Genomic DNA, 20,271 nt, shown 5'->3' with positions numbered 1-20,271 from the left:
TATGCAATAGTTCCAAACTGGAGCCTTTTTCTAGAGGTGAAATCTACTCAATGGAATCAGTCTATAGTGGAATATCCACAGTTACTAGCTGTTGAGGTCTTCAGCTACTTTTCCAGGAAAACTAGGCATGCGGGTTAAAAACCTCTCCCATTACTGCCAGCACAGCCTTAACTGTGATGCAACTGATGACAACAATCTTAGCAATGTAAAAATATATGTAACAAAAAACACAGACACCAGAGTAGTTTTTAGGGGTTTAATTGGTGTACGGATTCATTTAAAGGAGGTGATAAACACATACAAAAATACCCTTTCAATACATTTTAGAAACAAACATCTAAATGACCTGTCTTGTTAAATGTTTCTGAACAGCAAAACATGAGTTGTCTGAAACAGAGTGGTGCAGATTTCATTCAAAAAAGACCTACCTGCTATGAATGCTATTAAAAAAAAGATCACATGGTACAAATATGCAAATATAAATAAAGTGATAAGAAAACCCCCAATAATGAAGAATATGCCTTTTGAAAAAACTGTTCTCTGTACATTTAGTTGGGGAAACTGATGCTGGAAAAAGAGCCTGTGTCCCAACTCTCTACCTGCTCCAATGAAGAGGGCGCTTCTTTAGCATCACTTTACACTTTGTTGTATACATATAACCTCTGTGCTGAAGTCCAACACAAAGAAACCCAGCTTCAGACCATAAAGATGGAGGGTTGGGGCCAAAGGTGGGAAAAAGTTGTCTCCTGACCCCCCACTCGTGGCCCCAGGAGATGCCTTTTAAGAACCTCCACAGGAGGCGCAGAGGGTTAACACCCAAAACGAAGGGAATTCCGTCTCTCTCCAACACATAAACCATCTATGCATGCACGCTCACACAGTCAACCACATACGCATGCATACACACACAAACCAGCACAACTCGTCAAAAAGCTTCGAACCATTTTTCACAAAGCACCACAAACTCTTTCATGGACATGGAACACGAAAACAACCAGGACTTCGCTTCATCAGGATCAAGCTTCACGAGCAGACAAACCACGTTTGAAGTGGTGGTGGTGGGGGGTGGGTCAAGCAGTATCCTGAACAAATCGGTTGTTTAGCCTTCCTGACGGACTAGAGGATCATTTTACGTGTCAGACCATCTGCCAGTCACAGGTACGTACACAAAACTGATATTTAAACACTTAATTGTGACAGTTTTCTTGTGACCTGTCCAACACACTTTTTTGTGTCAACTACTTATCTGACATCAGGCATAAACCATGAAAAGTAAGCAGAAAACTCAACCTTTTCTCTCAATCCAAGACGAACAATAGGTGTGACATAGAGACACTGAACCCACTGAACAGACGGATTAGTGTGGCATTTTGATACGGTTCTTCCAATGCTCTGTACTAATCCTTTCGAGAGCTAAACAATGACTGAAAAGCGTCAGACCCATTTCATCACTTCCAGAAAATGCATGACACTTCCTGCTGTTGTAAGGATGATTTTCTTGCTCTTACTGGCACCTGAGAAGCCCTGATGTCACTGGCCATCTATGATCACCTACACACTGCAAGTCCAATAGTAACCTGGAGTCTTCTTTGGGTAGTCATGGTGGCCCAAAGAGTCATGGTTGTGACTTCCGTCATATCCAAGCAAACCCTCAATAAATCCTCCCTGCAACTGTATCCAAACCTATACAATGTTTACAAAAAATATCCAAGGCTGGAGACACGTTTTGCACAAGCAGTAGAGAGAAAAAAAACAAAACAAAACAAGAAATTACAATTTTTTAAACTTTTTTTTTTCCTTTTTAGATAAAACTACAGTAGAATTGTCAAAAGACTTAACAGTGATCTTTTGCTTTTTTTAAGACAAAAAAGTTATGTACATCAACATTTACTGTACAGGTTTCTGTTTTGGAGAAAAGAAAAGAAAAGAAAAAAAAGAAAAGAAAATCAGCATACACCAGAAGTGTGTGTAGCAAGCGTTGATAAATGTTTTGGGCTGTATTAAAACATGTTAACTGGAAAAAAAAAAAGGGAAAATGAAAAGAACAGCTCATTTTCCGTCTGTGCAGTGTACATTTTTAAACACTGAGGGAGAAGACGAGTAAAAAACCGTTTCTTTAGTTCTCATGTCAGATATCTCCATAAAGTTGTGTTAAATGCCCTCTGGTTGTGAGTGTGACAGAGGGCACAGACAACATTGACCAAATCACCTATCCACTGGCAAATCTGTAATCTCTGAAGATCTGAGGTGAGGTGTCCGTCCCGCTGCTTCACTGTTGAGACTGACCGACCTGAACACACTCCCTGTCCCTGTGTGAAGTCATCTTCTCGGTGTTTGACTTAACTGTAAAGCCCCACCTATGTGTGTGTATGAATCCAGTCTTAGTTGTGTGTTCAAGCTATGTGGATTCTGGCCTTCTCTGTTTCTTTCAGCCTCTTGGCCTGCTCCTCCAGAGAGGGGGAGTGGGGTCTCTTGGAGGCTGCTCCGTTCAGTGGGTCGGCTCCTCTGCTCACTAATGTGGGGATGGAGCTGCCGATGGGGGGCGCCATGTGTTTGGATGCCACATGTTCTACAGATAGAAACAGAGGGGAAAAAAAACATTCTTCATTCCGGCACCTAATTTTGATGAAAATGCATCTAAGTTCTACTGTAGTCACATTTTGGTCATTTGTTTTTTTTGTAAAAACGTTGTTTTTATGAAGTTTTAGTCTCATTTTTGTCACACATTTCTAATTCTCTAGCCTTTTTTTGTGTACAGTCACCATGATTACAGTTGTCGATCTTGTCCATCACAAGGTTAGAGGAAAAAAGGTGCCGTTTACTTGTTTATAGCAGACTGATTAATAAACCCACCACCAAGAGTTGAATCAACCAGGGAACTCGCTTGCTAGCAGGTCTGCACAATACGTAGTTCAGTTTTTGGAGGCATTTGGCTCCTATGCAAGCTTCTGTCACCCACACTTACCCATGACACCCTTGTCGGCGTAGGTTTGTAGAGATGTTTTTGTGTATCTTAGGAGAAGTGTAATTCCAGCTTGACTGAATCACTTGCTCACTAAAATACTATTCATAATCTGAGTTGACTTAATGTTAGATAACATTCATACAAAACTGTTCCTTTAAGAGCACATCTAGATGAAGCTTTATGTTAGATAGCTGACAGGTGACATTCACCTTGCACTCACACTCACACTTAAAGTAATATGAACTTCACACTCACATACTGTATGGCTGTTGATATTGTAAGGTAAATTCATGCATACACATGTAAAATAAACGTTGGCCTGCTGTGACCAGCATTTGTCGTGGTTTGTTCCAGTTTAGCTGGATTGTGGATACATTTAGTCCATGAATCTGTCAGCTGACTTTACTGGCAGAGACATGACATTATTGAGAAGCTTCATTTTTTTGTATTATAGTTTACTTGTCCATTTATCCATCTTTCACACAATCAGTTATTATTTGTTGATGAAAACTACTATATTTCACCATAGCTTTCGTTATCAGTGGTTACATTTTATTTAGTTTTAGTGTCATTTCCATTTTGAAAAGAAGGTTGTCAACCAATACTTATTGTTACAGTTTTTCAGTCTTGTTTTTGTCTTGGAAAAAGGTCGTCAACGAATATTGCTTGACGTCACAAGAATTCCCTGACAAAATTAGGATTGGGAAAAAATAAATAAATAAATAAATAAAAAATAAAAAAATAGCAATGAGCACCTTGATGACTCCAATTACAAGAGCTGATGGTCAAAAAGCAGATACTCACTTGAGCCAATGACAGGAATGGACATGCCCTTCTCTTCGCCGGCAGCAGGAGCGTCAGTGGTGAGGGTGCCCTCAAACACTGGGGGCTTGGGAGGTGTGATGCTGCATGACATCGGAAACATACACTTGAATTAAACAAAGTAAACACCTTAGAAAGACAATTAGGTAATACCAACAGTTTCAGTTGCCCTGATGCCGCTGGAATAAAAGCTGAAGCTCACTTGTGACGGTTGAGGGCCAGTTTAATGGAATTTTTCACTACACGACAACTGTTGCTGGCTGGGAGAGGCGAGGAGGCGTCTGGCAGCTCCATGCTGGGAAGTCTCTGAGGTAAGAAAAAGGACATTAATCACCACACATACTCTTGATTTAAATTCCACCACATAGAGTAAGTAATTACCTAACGTTGAGCGAATGATTTACAAAGAACACATTACCTGTGTTCTTGAGGTATCGATGGTTGGAATGGGCTTAGCCTTTGATCCAGAAAGAGGGTTCTAATGGTGAAGATACAAAATGTGAAAATGTAGGTCTGTTTTTTCTGTCTGGCTCAACATAAAAAGTTAATAAGTCATAAAAGCAGACAGAGTAGATAACACCTACACTATTGGGTCCTTCTCCATGGTTATAGGAGTCAGAGGATGGTGGATATGGCTCTTTAAATGTAGAGTCATCATTGGACACCACCTGCAGCGAAAACAGTTCCATATCACAAATTCTACTCTGCATGATAGTAAATTACAGTAAATTTCATTAAATATGCCCTTAAGTTTAAATCTGTTTACTAAAAACACATCAACACAGTAACTCCTGCACAGAACTGAGAAGACCCTCCTTACCTCTGCTTCTTTGTGCCTCTTGGCCAGGTCCTCTTGTGTGGGCGAGTGTGGTCTCTTGGCAGGAGCTCCATTGATGGAGTCTTCCAGGCCGTTTGGCTCCTCTCTGGGGCTACTGGTGGCATTGGGCTTCACACTGCCGCTCAGCGCTGTGGTGATGGAGCTGCTGGCTGGTGGGGAAGGAGGCTTTGCTTTCACAGGAGGCTCTTCAGAATGAGAAAGAGACGTGTGAAAAAATTAGATCAGGATGTGTTATCCAAATCTTTGATATCCATTTAAGGACATGCTTTCCAATATCAACATACCCTTTGTTGATCAATATTGTTCTATAGATTTGAAGATTTTGGTTGGATTTATTTATATATATCTATATCTCTATCTATCTATATCTATCTCTAGATCTCTATCTATATATCTATATATCTATATCTTTGCCATACTTAAAATAATATCTGTGTATTAGTCACTGGAAAACTCACTTGAGCCAATGACAGGGATAGACATGCCCTGGTCTTTAGCAGCGGGTGCTGCACTGGGTGCTGGAGAGCCTTCCACAAAAAGCTGCTTGGGAGGGCTGGCACTGAGAAATACAGAGAAGAATGAACACATTTACTCAGCATCGTATCGTAGATTTGAGCCTTGTCATTGTAAAGACTCATAAGATATGGCAAAGAAAAGCAGTATATAGAACAGAACACCTGGGGATACAAAAATCAAATGAAAAAGTAGTAGGTGTGAGGTAGAAACATAAAAAAATGGAAAAAAAAATGAAAGTACAACAGTTAAAACATGGATGCTTGAATGCAGAATAACAGCATTAGAGAAAAGCATGAATCACAAGTATATCATACCCGTCATCTGTGTCAGATGCAGGCTTGGAGGGTTTGCTGGTTGGGGAGCTAAAGGGAGTCCCCGAGTCTGTGTCTCTGGAGCTGTCCAGATGACTGCTGTCCAGAGAGATCCGCTTAGAGCTCCCGCCATTAGAGCTGCGGTTCAACTCTGCTATGCTCTGCAGAAAGAAGAAAGGGGGAAAATAAACAGAAACAATTGACAAAGAGGCAAACTATTAATAACCACTGCATCAAAAACAAACAAACAAACAAAACAAAAAAACGATAAATGATTCCACCCAACATGCAGAGGAAGATATCTTACCCTCTTCTTCTTCTGCACCAGTTCGGGAGGAAGATACTGATGGAGCTGTTTCTTCTTTACATGTGTTGCTTCAATCTTCATCCCGTCCTTTAGCATGTTGATGTTGTTGGCTTGTCTGTACACTGCAGAGAACAACATGTCGTGTTAAGGTTCAATGACTTCCGGCCTGAATATTTGTATGTTAGGCTTTCTTTATAGCGTAGCCTGAGTGTGTGCTGGCCATTTCTCCTTCTTGGGCTCCTTTAACTTGATCTAATGCATGTTATTAGAAAAAGAGCGTGGAATAAGTATGACTCATTTTGTGAGTGTCAAGAAACCAAAAGGCAGAAATTATCCCAGAACAGGATGCATTTACTGCATTTATTTTAAATGCATGTTTATCCCACTACTTAGGCTACCTTTTAGCAATTTTATACCCTTGCAGTGTTTGACTAAGTTTTTCCACAACCACCCACAGAAAATGCTAAGTGATATGACAGGACTTACCAGTGTCTGTGAAGGACTGGATGTCGTACGTCAGGTCAATGTTTACACTCTCTGCATTCTCCACTTTCTTAAAGATAATCCCAATGAACCACATGGACACAAAGTCGTTCCTGTTGCAAAAAACAAACAAGATTCAAAATGAAAATAATCAACTCATGTTTGATTTATGCTGACTGCAGACCAAAGCTATTCAACATGCTGGTGATATTCAGGCAAGTGAAGAAGAAATGCATACAGTACACTTACAGTACTCTCAAAGCTGCAGTCAACCAATTCCATGTGTCTGCCTAATCATTAAGACCTTTGCCAACAATGGATTTCATGACTTGCTGACTTGCGCCAGCAGTACACACACACGTCAACCGGTAACTTGCTCAAATGACGACCAAACAAAAACCACAATCGTCTGAATGACCTTAGAAAAATTTTGATTAACAATTGTGTTTATTATTCCTGAACTTTCTCAGGGAGCAGTTTGTATGCATGGATAAAAAATTAGACTCACTCATTGCGGTTCTCTTTGGACCCGGGGAAGGACTGGGGGTTGACGTGAGCCAGAGTGATGTACTCATTCCTCTCCAGGTTTCCGACCAGAACGCGGATCTTTGACTCCACCAGACCGATCCTGAGGGAAAACATCAGCATGCGGGCTCAGTGGAAATGTACCAATGCAATTTAAACACAATGAAGAATGAAGGTGGTTTCACCCTATAGACATACTAGAAATCCAGTCCTTTGACACTCACCATTCTAAGTGGTTTTCTTCTGTGGATGCACTGGCAGTCAAAACTATGTAATGCCTGCACCAAAACAAACAGATCAGCCAAATCAGCCAAGATGTAACATGACTAAACTAAACAGACTGGCAGCACTAAGGCAACGTTTGCTGTATCCTACCCAGGTGTATGTACAGTGACAAACAGCCTCAAGGCCATTCCCTTGAGTGAAAACCTCCCTCAATACAATCAGTATTTATTGTGAGACTGTGCTGGGCTGTATGATTCATCAATCTCGATTCTAGTGTACATGCAATATTAATCATTAAATGGGGTGATTCTGAAGCATTTTTCAATGAAAACTCTTGGCTTTGTTGTGCTACCTGGTGGAACATTAATCATATCCCATCACACCAGAGCTCAGGTGACTAACGTAACTCCAACAGTGGAGCAGGAGCATGAGCACCAGCAGAGCCTGGAGGAAAAATCAGTTGTGGTAATTGAACTGTGTGGGAGGAACTTTCATAAACAAAATGAGTTGACCCAACTCTACTGACCACAGTTAGGATGAGTCAAATCTGCCCAATCTTCAAAAAATGAAAACAATAAGTTGGTCGGGAAAAAAAACAAACTGGCATCATCCAGTTTTAATTTCAACTGCGCAAATACAGCCTGTGGCCTGCCAAAGCTGTTAATGTCACACCAACAGCTCGTTTCCACATACCCTTACATGATACTTAGTGATTTACTAAATAAGTAAATACAAGAGAAACATGCATCTCTGCATCTTATGTTTGTCTTGCTTTGGTCAATAAAATGTTCCACCCATCAATCCTTTATCTGACAAATTCAATACCTACTTGTACTTCTGGAAAAAGTTGGGTGGCTCAAAGAGTTTGGACCATTCTGCTTTTCCCTGAAGAATCTCATCTGTGATGCTGAGGCCTGTTCATGACAGACAGAGAGAAACAAAGATATGCAAGGTTTGACAATTCAACATTCAAAGTGACGCATGCATTACTAAAAGGAACAAAAATGTCCCATAACCACTGCCTTTGACAAAGCTGGACAATGTTTTTAAGAGCTTGGCAACCAGAGGTTAACAGAAAGCAGAAAAATATGCTTGTTATGTATGACTTTTGCTTTGCTTTGCAGTGTTTTACAGTGATGTCTCACTCATGCACTCTGTATTACCGTATTTGAACTCCTCGCTCATGATGGTGCGTGTTGACGTGGAGACGTTGTACGTGGAGTTCTGCTGGGGATAGGCAGGTGTGATGATGGGCATCAAGTGGTATCTGTCAGATGGGTTCACCTAAAAACACGGCACAGGGGACCAAGATTGGTTTCACAGCAGGAATGAGCCTTCACCAATACATCTGACCATCTCCACCCACTAACTGAATTAGCAGCGAAACTTCACACCCACAAACTAAGAGGCACCATGACACCAAGTGCGCGCGCGCGCACACACACACACACACACACACACACACACAGCACATCCCAATTCACTTTATTTTCCTAATGTTTCCCTCGTCTGTATTTTTTCCTTAAGTGACATGTGGAAGGAGGGATTTTGCCAATAGGACGTGCTTCCCTCTCAAAAGTCATCTGAAGTTTGTCAGTAACTGATGAAGGCTGCACCACTGAATCACCTATTTGTAGGCTGTAACTGATCTTTAGTATCCCTTATAGTTTGTATTTAGATAATGTGACGTACTACCCAAACAATAAGTGCCACAATCTCCAGTGTTGGTGCTATTAGTTTTAGCTATTTCATTTTAATGTTCTCCAACATAATTTGCAATATTACATGTGAATATTAATATCATCTGACTGACAAGCTTCAACACATGTATACAAACCTGTATACAGATGTGTCCAACCACAATTAAATTTGTACTTAATTTCAATTTTTTAAATAATCTATTTTATGATGACAATTTTTCATAGTAAAAAGAAATAATTATGTAAACTAAACATTCGGGAAATTATAAAATTATATCATAAACCATACTTTCTGCCCAATGCACAGTAATAGTTGGCCCTACTTTGACTAAACGGAAACAACAACAATAGACAATTAAAATGTGTTTATTGCTGAAGGGACACAACAAACATGACACAGAAATTTCAATGGCTAGAATTTTTTCAATTAATGCAATAGACAAATTAGTTTGGGAGGTAAATTCATGATATTATTATGGAAAACAGTAAAAACAAAGCTGAAGTCAAAAATAAATAAATCGACAGCCTGGCCTAGGAAAAAAACAAAAAAAACAGTCAAATGGATAGTCTCTCCTACTCTTTGACTATAAGCACATTACAAGGCAAATAAGAGTTAATGACATATAGAAGTTTTTGGTCAAATGAAGACACAAGAAGAGTGTGCCCTTAACAAATATTTACTGCACTGCACACAGTACTGTTATTTATCTGTCCATACAGGTTTTTGACTGCAGTTTTCTGCTGATGTGATTTCAACACAAATCTCAGATCTGTCGTGCTATTCAATTGCTAATGCATTTTTACTGCAGGGATGTGTCTGTCTGATAAAAGACGTCCACGTAGGAAGTCTTCCTTGCTCCAAGCTGCTCTGGGAAGCCTCCTCCGAGCAGAGTTAAGAGCATTGGAACTCATGATGGGGGACCCGATCAATGTCGTGGTCACATGAGGACAGAGGAGCGAGGAGAGATGAAATAAGAGACAATAAATGTACCTGTACGCTATCTGTTCAGCTAACTTTAAAATACCATACAAACTTTTCACAACTCTGCAGATTAACTCTGTCCAGGTAGTGTTTCCTGTGTCTGCATAGCAATACACATTATAAATGGGGGCACAACAACATTATAAAAGATATGAAAATACAACACTGGTTTCATACTCACTCTAGGATCCCACACAGGTAAATTCAGATTACTGTCCTCAGGCTGTTTCAGTAACACAGGATTTGGCCACTCCCTGCAGAATTGAAATGAAAAAAAAAAAAAAAAAAGGTGGTAAATAAATATGTGAGCACCTTAACACAATAACTGTCATTGTGCAAGGCTGTGAAATACTGCCATCAAGTGGAAAAGGACACAAATGAAGTAATAGTTGCCAAGAGCCAGATTCTCACCATTTAGAGAAAACCAAGAAGAACTTGTGGACGAGTGTGGCAGCTACAGCGTTAGGGTAGAGCTGGCAGGTCCTGGCCACCAGCATGGCCCACGACACTCCACCCAGAAACCCCAGCATATTGGAATAGATCCCACGACCTACAGTCACAAGACACATTACAAGTCAGTGACATCTTAAAAATATTGGTGTTACCCAAAATTTGAGCCCAATAATGCTTTGTCAAAAATACACTGAACTTAGAGGACACCTGTAGGAAGTAAACATATCTTTAATTCTACACATTAATTTTTCACTTTTACTAAAGGGCTAAAGTGTTTGTATGCCCATGGTACACTGAATATGACACATGGATGTAAGGGGGGGGGGGGGAGAAAAAAAAAAGAAAAAAAGAAAAGCAGACATACAAAAAGTAGATGTAAAAATGTATCCAAAATTCCAGAATCTTTTGAATCCACCTACGTTTCGCCCACAGTTTGATGGCTCTCAATGTTAGCCTGAAGTTTTCTTTGTTTGGCACCAGGTACAGAATTTCATCAGTGACTCGACAGCCTGTAATAAGACAAAATATCATGGATCTCAAACACTGTCAGACAAGCATCTCACTCAAACAGTGTGTTTGTAAATTCACAAAAAGAGAAGATTTGTGTTTCAGATGAATACAATATAATATTAAATGTCACTCAGGAAAAGAGCACAAGCAACAGCATCAGGCCTCAGGTCAGGTCAAGTCAAGTCAATACTGAATGCTCTACTGCATCTACACAATCCAATACAAGCCATGAAGTGTACCATTTAGGCTACGGATACACCGAATGTCCAAGTTTCTCAGGATGGAGTCTCCCCTCAGGTCCAGGTTGTCTGGAATGGACTGTAAGGCCAGTCTGGCAAAAAGCAGGTCAATCTGCTCAGACAGAGACAGACAAGAAAGATAGTAAATATTAAAAAGAGAACACATTATCCATCTTCTACACCCCTTAATCCTGTCAGTTTTGCTGGGGGCACAAATTTCTGAACTTGGTGGTTCTCAGGATCAAATACATAAGGGACTGAGGTTAAACAGCTAAAGTAGAAAAAATAATAGAAAAAAAAGTATTTTAGTACTTAAAGGTTTTCTACTTAAGACACAAGAAAATACTCCTTTTTTAAGTCATAGAAAGGTAGACGAGGGCTGCTTAAAATCCCTTTTCTTCCAGGAATAGCAAAAAAGTCCAAATCAATATGGCATAGTTGGAAGATGGGGAGTGCACATCAACTATGAAATGTCCCAATGCCATACAAATCATTGGCAATTACTGTTTTCAACAGCTATGAACTTTTAAATAAGTATCTTTAGATGCCTTTATTTACAGATTTCATAGAGGGACGGTGCAAGACTTTAAATGCCAACTACAACATGCACACAGGTTTCAAATGTAGGTAGATATTGGAACAGCAGTTATATGATGCTCATCTCTGTCACATTATTTAATATCTGCACCTCTGCTCTCTGCTAGAGGTTTTCATAGGCCTCAACTACAGGTTGGGCAACCAACCCATTTCATGAAGTTTGTACATATATCTGGAAAAACCTGTTCATTTTTGTTCAAGTCTGACCAAACTAGAGATCTAAACCCTTGTGCTTTGCAAAACTATTTTATTGAAAAATAAGAATTGAATCAAAATCTTTAGAATCACAGTCCTAACTATTCAATGTAATACAAACACAGTGCCTATAAAAACCCAAGTCAAAACGACAGTTACATCAATAATGAGTAGTCTGTGTTTAGTTATGTAACAAAATGGTCCACTAGCCAACAATCCAGCGGACTAGGTCAGGCCTCAGTAAAGGGGAATTTATGATGTAGACAACACAGATCACTTGGATTTCAGAGTAACTCACCTCTATTCCATCAAATTTGAATTTTATCACGGGTACAAAAGCATCCTCAACAGCCTTGAGAAGAAAAAAAAAAAGAAAAAAAAAAAAGACAGAGACAATATCAAAAACAAATCTGGTGCAAGACAAAGTCACATGGCTGACTGACATCATCATGGAATGAAATTACGCCAAATGAAAAAGGTGTGTAAATCGAGGGGGAGAACACAGAATTTGGTTCCAGCATATGACTACTTCACCTATAGTGTCTGGAATCATCTGTAGACCCTTTCATAACAGCTAAAAACAAATTGCAGTGGAACTTCATCAGATTTGGGGGTACAGTGTAGGTTCAAATTACGTAGAATATGAGTGTCACTTTTGGATGGCTTTGGAATATGGAGCTTCAAAATTCAACTACAAGATAAATGATCATCCTCCTCTTACAGTATCCAAGAAACACAGGGGTACTCTCACTATCGTTTATTCACAGGTACAGTGCCCTCAGCCATGCTACTGAAAGTGATGCTAAACATTTCAACAAATATCAGCTAATTAGATTTTATTATTTCAGGATCATTTAGTGTCACAACAAACACAAACCTTTCATAATGTGTATTAGTGTCAATATATACACATGCCTTGGGAAATTAATGCTTTCCAGCAGACCTAGCAACACCATAGGCAATGCTCATGAGTATTGCTCATCTCCTGAGAGTTATTACATTAGTATTCTGCTGAAGTGCTTTCTTAATTCTATACCTATTTAGCAAAAGCAAAGTTAGACTCAACCATACTGATATAATCCAGCAGTTAATACCAGTGCTACATACAGTTCTGCATTGCCAGTACAGTGAACTCTGCTCTCCTAGAGTGGCATTTCCCCCTGGAGCAGTGATGTAAGCGGTTTGTTGCTCTTGTATCTTCTACACTGAAAAACCTTTGACCATAACTTTTCAAGGCTCAGGGATTAAACAAGAGTTTCCTTCATTGGGAAATGTCCGAACATGGGTGTTCCCCTCTAAGTGACTTGTGGGACTTTTGACACTGAAGCCTACATATACGTTTGTTTGTTGCCCTGTGCTTTAATGACAAATACTGCGAAATGCATTAGAGACTTACCCTCAAGTCTTTTATCTCTTCATGCTGTTTCAATTTCTCAAAGAAAGACTGGAAAAAATCACTTCTCTCTACGTGGCGAGGAGCCACACATAAGGCATCAATATCAGCTCCTGTAATAAACAGTTACTTTGATCAGTGTAATCTGTGTTGCTCAGTAGGTTAATGGTTTGATAACTTTAGTAACAATCTAATAAGTACACTGAACAGAGTTGCCGCATTCAAGGTTGAGGAGAGTCTAAAAAATAAAATAAAAAAATAACATGGATAAACGACTTTGACACTGAGCTCAAATAGAGCAGTTAAAGCGAAATGCAGAAACTTCTGAATAGCTTTTTCGATGATGATCCGTCTGATTCATCCTGCCCCTGCTTAGAACATAATCCGCATATAAAATGTAAAAGGTTTAGATATTTTTAACAAACAAAACCACACACAAGGCCTGGTTTTGCTAGACTCTGGTGACCTCTGTAAAGGGCAGGAAGAGAAAAACTTTTAAGAATTTGTTATGAAAGTTTGTAAGACCAGAGGTGAGCGTAAATCTTTCATTTGTTGTCCTGACACCATATGCTTAGCTCAATACTAAAGTCTGACTCCACTTCGAAAAAAAAAAAAAAATTCTGTGACTCATTACTTTTGCAAATTTTTATGTTTCAATTTGTTACTTAAAATACTGTACTACTAAGGTACAGTATTCACTGATCAGGTTATTGTAATCCTACTTTTGGCTTAAAACAAAACTATGACAGATGTCTGGAGACCCTCGGGGGGCCAATCTGGGTTATTATACTCGATCAAATGATGATTCTTTCTTTACTGTTTCTTCTGCATCACAGCCAACATCTGGAAGAAGTGGGACAGACAGCCCAACTGACCAAATCATTATCTCATGGTCAGGACATTGTCGAACAAATCAAAGTAAAGACAGGATAATGGCAACAGCTGTGCGGTGTGATTCACTATATCAACTTTTGAAAAAGGTGTGATTACAGAAATTGTTATAGACGACAGAAGGTTAACCTCTTAACTTTACTGCAAAAAAAAGGAACATAGATGAAGACTGGCTATATGAGCCGCCCTGAGACACAATAGTCCTGTGAACTGAGAAAGGTCCACATAGACTATATTTATTCACATCCAGTTTACAGGACTGTTGTGACTCAGGATGGTGAGCTGACTGTGGCTATCTCGCAGCAAATCTAGAGATCATATCTACGAGATGGACAGACCAAAAAAAGCACACTGATCTGAGCTCTCAATTTGTGTTTGCTGAAGAGATATTATCTCTGGCTAAGAGATGTGAAGCCGCAGACATCGACTGAACAGTGTGTGGATTCTACTTTATTCAATCTGTCCCTGCTGCCAACAGCTGTCTACAGACGGCTTTCTATCAGGCTGATGTCTTGTCAACACAAACCATGCAGATGAATTAGTAAGCAGACCTCAAGATTTTGCCCTGTCAGAGTGATCATTAACGTGGATATGCTGTACTTAAAGCATCTGCTAGACAGTCCATGTCTAGCTGTATGGGATTACATTTATTTTTTAAAATATGCATAATGATGATGCCCTTGTAAGCGGTGCATGTTTTTTTTTTTTTTATTATTCTTGCTTAACTGTTTTGCACATATAGGCCTAAAGAAAAAAGATGTCATGTTTTAAACAATTTGCATTTGCCAAAGAAAAAATTCTTGATCCAAAGTTTTACAACCAAGAAATGTGTTTACAATTTGGCCTATAATGTGCACACAATTTCATATTCAAGGAAACAACAGTGTTGCTCACTTGTTGAATGTACGAGAAATTTTAATTCCCAGGATATATTCCGAGAAGCGCTTCGCTATCTTTATCTGCTATGACTGAATTATCAAGTATCAAAATAAATCGATTCTGGCCTTTATGAATCGTAATTGAGTGGAATCATGAGGTCAGTGTTGAAATCCAGCACTAACCATCAGTCATTCTCAACTGCTGCGCTGCACTGATAAAAAAATAACTATTTTACAATTGTGATGTCATCTGACAGGATCAACATAAATCCAGGTTAATGACTTCAGCTCTGCTGTGTATTCAGCTATATTGGCATTTAAAATGAATTAAAGTGAAAGTTGCAGTTAAGGTTGTCTTAACTTTACTGTCATACAGTTTCTGACCCTCCCTGGGCTGGCTGAGGTGATTGTTCTGGAAAAGCTCTGTACACCTTGTACACACTGAAACACCAAGCTGTTTTGGAAAAGCTCTGTATTTGGGCAAGAACACAGTTTTAATCTGGATGGCAGGCTAAAATGGAGAGGAAAAGATGCATTTAAAGATTTAATCAGCTCACTGTGGCTGTACTTTTCTGAGTTCTGACACACCAATTGACAAAATACACGGATTCATGAAATCTGGCAAAACTTCTCTCTCTCTCTCTACCTTTTTGCTAAGAATAGCAGTGTATAAAGCATTAATGTACATTTTTAGTTGGCACCGACCATCACTTCACCAGTTAAAATGACAGGTGATGCTGGCAACTGGACATGTAAACTGTTAATTATTGGTAATTATGCGAGTAACTTGCTAACAGGCCCAAAATAAACTTGTTTGTTGTGTGCCTGCCGACAGCCAGTGTTTGTACTCAGCCAAAGATCATTTGTGATGGCTGAAACTCTATAACACCATCATACAATCAGACAGGACTGAGAATTAAGTTCTATGTTTTGTCATTTTCAGGTTGAAGCTTGATTTTGGACTTGGCATCTGTGTCACTTAGGAAATTGTCAGATTAGGTTCACCTTGATCAGTACATCCCTAACGAGAGTAGGTCAAATCCTACTATATGGAGGATCACCCTTTATCTTTCTGCTTCTCTCCTACTGTCTGTGCTCACATATACAGTAATTTATTTCAGCCCATTCCCAATAAAGCTGTTCTCATTTACATGTTTTTCTGTTTCTGTTGTCAGACAATGGAACAAGTATGAAATGGTGACTGAATCGCGGCCCATTCAGACTACATGTTAACCAGTAGTCAGTTCCAAGCCATTTCCAAGCTGCTGCTTTGCACTGCTGAAATCCTGATTTTATAACCGCGATGTGATCTGACAAAAATTAGATCCACCATACACAAAGGTTAAAAACAACAGCTGTGCTGCGATTTCAGCTATATTTTCATGTAAAATTATGACTCAGAGAGAAAGTCAGAAGCTCGTTCAGGTCTATGCAACTGCCATGCGGTCAGTTGAATGAGACGCATAGAGAGGTGTGCCTGCGGAAGGAAAGCCTGACCTCACTCGTGGGGCAACACTGGTGACTCTCTTCTACAGAAAGTAGGTAAGGTTTGTCCAAAACGTCGCTAGATTTGTAGCTAGGTGCTTTTTTGAAGAAAAGTCCCCGAAGGGGTGTGAAAAGGCGGTAAATCTATCGACAAAGGCACCAAGTTGGCAACACAAGCCATTTTTTGAAACAGTAACGGCCAATAGGAAAACTCCAACAATAGGCCTGCTGACCAACAGTCTAACTTCAGCACTCAGTCACACATCCGAGTTATCCAGAAGTGCAACTGGCTACAATAAACAAAGCATCATAAACTCATCAGAGGTCATACAGCTGATACCAATAATGAATAAAATCATCAACATTGCCAATTCTACAGATTAGCTTGGAATATCCTATCTTGTTAAAATTAATGGAAAACACTGTAAAGTGTTACAAAAAAACCCCTAACATTTTTTGTATCACAACAAATAGTAAAACACATAAACAATGTATTTCTCTATTATGCATGTATGTGTTTTAAATCATTTTAACCTCACTTGTTGTGTTTGTTGTTTAAAAACGAGGTAGGCAGGAACACATTCATACCAACACGTTCAGCCTATAGTAAGCCAGTGTTTACCCAGTTTTCAAACCCTAAAACTAGTCTTTTCAAAAACACTCTCAATAGCAGATGAATATGACAATGCCAGCCTTGTGCTTTAGTTTGGTCAGGGTGAACTGAGCTTTTCAAAAACAATGACGCATGCCTGCTTAGACAGGGTCGAGTGCTGTGTGGCAGTATGTCCTGTTACCTCTAGCTCTCTTTGCTCCTTTTGAAGGCCAATATAGCCAGACAATTTACCAGCATAAAATAGTGATTAGATTGATGTCATTGCATAGAATGAACAAATATTAAAATAAAAACTACACATTACCTTTTGTGTGCACTCCAAGACGGTATGAACCAAATGTAAATATCTTGCCCCCAACACAGCTAATAGCTGATGGCGGAAGATTCTGTGGAGGAGAGAAGCATAAACGAAGATGTCAGTATGACTTTTTCTACTTTAGGGCACAACAGTAGAATGCTTTCAATTGCTTTAGTCTTTGATTTGGTAGTCCCCATTAACGACTCCACAATGCATCATACAGACTGGTGACAAATTAAAGTAAAAACCAACACAGTCTTCATAAAAGGTGCCGGGCAACCAAGAGCCGCCAGAACAGCTTCAATGATCCTTAGCATTCATTCAACAAGTCTCTGTCACTCTACTGGAGGGATGGAAAAAAGATAAAAGATATTCCCTCATTTGGTGTTTTGATGATGGTGGTGGAGACCGCAAAGGCCATAGCATATGATTCAATTTATTTTCATACTCAAACTCTCCACTCATTTTTCAAGTTTTTCCTTTAATTTGTTACCCATCCGTATATCACTTAGAATGCATACAATGCCACAAAAGAACATACCTTTAATTCACTGATCTCTGCAATCCATTCTTTAACAAAGTTATTCAACTTCCCAAGAACTGCAAGTCTGAAAGGAGATACAGCTTTTAGCAAGTGCATCTTTCAAAATCCATCCCTCTAACTCATCATACAGTGAGACTGAAAATGATAGTGCATAAAAATACACTAAACATAATTACGCATTCGATTGTCTTAAATGTGAATTAAAAAGGAGCAAGGCATATACATTTAGTTACAATGACATGAATATATATATATAAACTAAAATGCAATACAACACCACAGCTTTACAGTAAACGCTATTTACATTACATGCTGCTTTGAGATGCTTAGCCATTTTAATTTTGTTGAGACTACTAGAGAAATGCTGGTGTTTTTTGTGTGCACCCCTTGTAAGTATAGTTGTGACTGCTGCAATGAAAGATGTGCAGTCAAGATGCCTACTAGTTGTGTCATGTCAAATATAAAATTATACTAACTATTCCTCACCTGTGGTTCAATTCCTCTTCATCTTCAAATACCCCAAAAGGTTTCATAGCATCACAGAGCTTCTTTGTGTACTGGTGGTCTATTTCTCGTGGAGGTGCAAGGCTAATAGCAGAGGTGATGCCATAGTGTTTCTGAGGCTGCTGCCCACCAGGCATGGTGCTGCGAGGGAACACGACACAGTACATGAAATGACAGCTAATGCACGCCACTTAACGCTACTACGTTCATTGTTTCAAGTCATGATTTTTCAAACCCAGTCTTAAACAACGAACTAGATATGAAATGATGATTCGTTAAGTTAAGGCTAAGGTATTTATAAGCCCCAATCAAACGTATAAGCTGTCACTGGTAATATCATTTCCTCTCCTTTCCAATTACCGCGAACCCATGTGTAAACACTTTGCTACATGCTACAAGAGCAATATGCTTAATTTACACAACTTAACTAACAAGAGCATTACTGACTCCATAATTATGTGCAAATCCACATCTGAAAAGCGAATTCACCAAAATTGCAGAAGCGTGTTTGAAATGTACCACTATGTAAACCTCAGCTGGTGGCTAAAGAACATTAGCTGAGATGCTACAAACAGGCTGGAAGTGCTAACTAATTAGCTAATTTAGCAAGTTAGCAAACGTTAGGTGTCTGCTACGGAAGAATTGGTTCAACTAATGACCCGCTTTCCGGTCAGACCTATTGGAGAGTTCAGATATTTTCAAACAAAAAACAACACTTGAAATCGGTTTATTTTGTTGGGCACGTTTACACTATAGTTACCATCAACAAACAAGCGAGCTAGCCAACAAACGACGGCTGCAGGCCTTGTTTGGTTGTTGTGACAGTTGGCTAACGTTAGCTTTTAGCCTATTCTTTAGGACTCTCTCAAACGCGAACAAAAATGTTCATTAGTGGACAATGTGCCACATACACGACTTACCTTGACATTTCTTTCATGACACTCTAAAAAGCTTGCCCTGTTTTGCAGATGTAAACCCGTAAAAAACTAAGAGAGTCAGCAAGTGGAAATGATAACAGCCTCGACCTGATTACAACAATGGTCACTTTCCAGAGAGTCGTTCAAACCTTCCCACTGAACCGGAATCACTTCTTATAAGATAACGTATAAATTCGTAACCCTGAAAGAATATGCATATCTAATTCCTTTAGAAAATGCAAGGCCTTTTTTGGATGCTGGCAGCTAAACACGCGTTTAACTGCTGTGAGGACTTTTTTTTTTTTTTTTTTTATTCAAAACTACAAATGTAACGGCGTTTGTCGGGACAACGTCTGCACGCACACCAACCATCGTCAGGAGGCACCTCCTCCCTGAGGGCACAAATCACGTGACCCACGAAGAGGCCCGATCCCGCTTTGCCCAACATAATATAGCACAGATAGCTGCACCTGCCGGACCGGTGCGATATACAGCAACGCATTCTTAACTTCATAGTTTGAAAATGAGGTCGCATAAAAACGAAGGTATGATACTTTGGAGAGAGGTTACGTCGGCCATTTTTATATAAGCTAATATTGGCTATTTTTGTTAGCCTGTAAATGTATACTGCATATTTAAAACTGTAGAACTTTTTATCTTCCTTAAAGCTTTTTAGAGAACCAACTAAGTTGTAAGCCGATCATTACAGGTGGTCATTTACGAATTCAAGTTAACGTGTAAGTTAATTTAATAGTTACAGTTGTTAAAGTGTCCAATAAATTGTTCAGTTTCAGTTGTGACACAGTGACACACTTTATTTTGGGTTTGTTTAGACAAACAAATTAGTTTAAAAATGCATTTCATCAGTGCATAGTGTATTTCGGTAGGAAAAATAAAACCTCAATTTCTGTAAGTTGCTGTGTTGTGTTTATTGTTGTTGTGTCCTGTTGTGTCCACTGGGGAGCACCTCTTGACAGAAAAACAAGATAGATGGAAAGAAACTTAAGATAAAGGTATAAAACTAAAAAGCAACAAGATGAATAAATGACCAATATGTCATTTTAGGGCCAAAAACCGTAA

At 39.2% G+C, this 20,271-nt stretch overlaps 1 protein-coding gene across 6 annotated transcripts; it reads right to left on the bottom strand.

Moving 5' to 3' along the window:
- Positions 1 to 242: 242 nt before the first annotated feature.
- Positions 243 to 19,603, bottom strand: papolg (poly(A) polymerase gamma). Of its 6 annotated transcripts, none has more exons than XM_040139179.1 (24): positions 19,561 to 19,603; positions 18,257 to 18,415; positions 17,768 to 17,834; positions 17,233 to 17,314; positions 13,065 to 13,174; positions 11,967 to 12,020; positions 10,877 to 10,988; positions 10,547 to 10,636; positions 10,086 to 10,224; positions 9,856 to 9,928; positions 8,156 to 8,276; positions 7,822 to 7,906; positions 6,992 to 7,045; positions 6,751 to 6,870; positions 6,246 to 6,355; positions 5,760 to 5,881; positions 5,456 to 5,613; positions 5,084 to 5,184; positions 4,608 to 4,810; positions 4,372 to 4,455; positions 4,206 to 4,265; positions 3,990 to 4,093; positions 3,770 to 3,870; positions 243 to 2,569 (listed from the first exon to the last, which is right to left on the bottom strand). In XM_040139179.1, exons 2-24 carry the CDS (start codon positions 18,409 to 18,411, stop codon positions 2,394 to 2,396), a joined length of 2,481 nt encoding a protein of 826 aa, XP_039995113.1. In that variant the 5' UTR covers positions 18,412 to 18,415; positions 19,561 to 19,603; the 3' UTR covers positions 243 to 2,393. The 6 variants fall into 6 exon arrangements, with proteins under 6 accessions (XP_039995113.1, XP_039995112.1, XP_039995114.1 ...); XM_040139178.1 differs by lacking the exon at positions 19,561 to 19,603 and adding an exon at positions 19,195 to 19,500; XM_040139180.1 differs by lacking the exon at positions 19,561 to 19,603 and adding an exon at positions 18,764 to 18,920.
- Positions 19,604 to 20,271: the final 668 nt, after the last annotated feature.

This window comes from Xiphias gladius, chromosome 11, assembly GCF_016859285.1.
Source record: "Xiphias gladius isolate SHS-SW01 ecotype Sanya breed wild chromosome 11, ASM1685928v1, whole genome shotgun sequence".
Classification (NCBI taxonomy): Eukaryota; Metazoa; Chordata; class Actinopteri; order Istiophoriformes; family Xiphiidae; genus Xiphias; species Xiphias gladius.
This window is presented reverse-complemented; position numbering and strand designations above follow the sequence as displayed.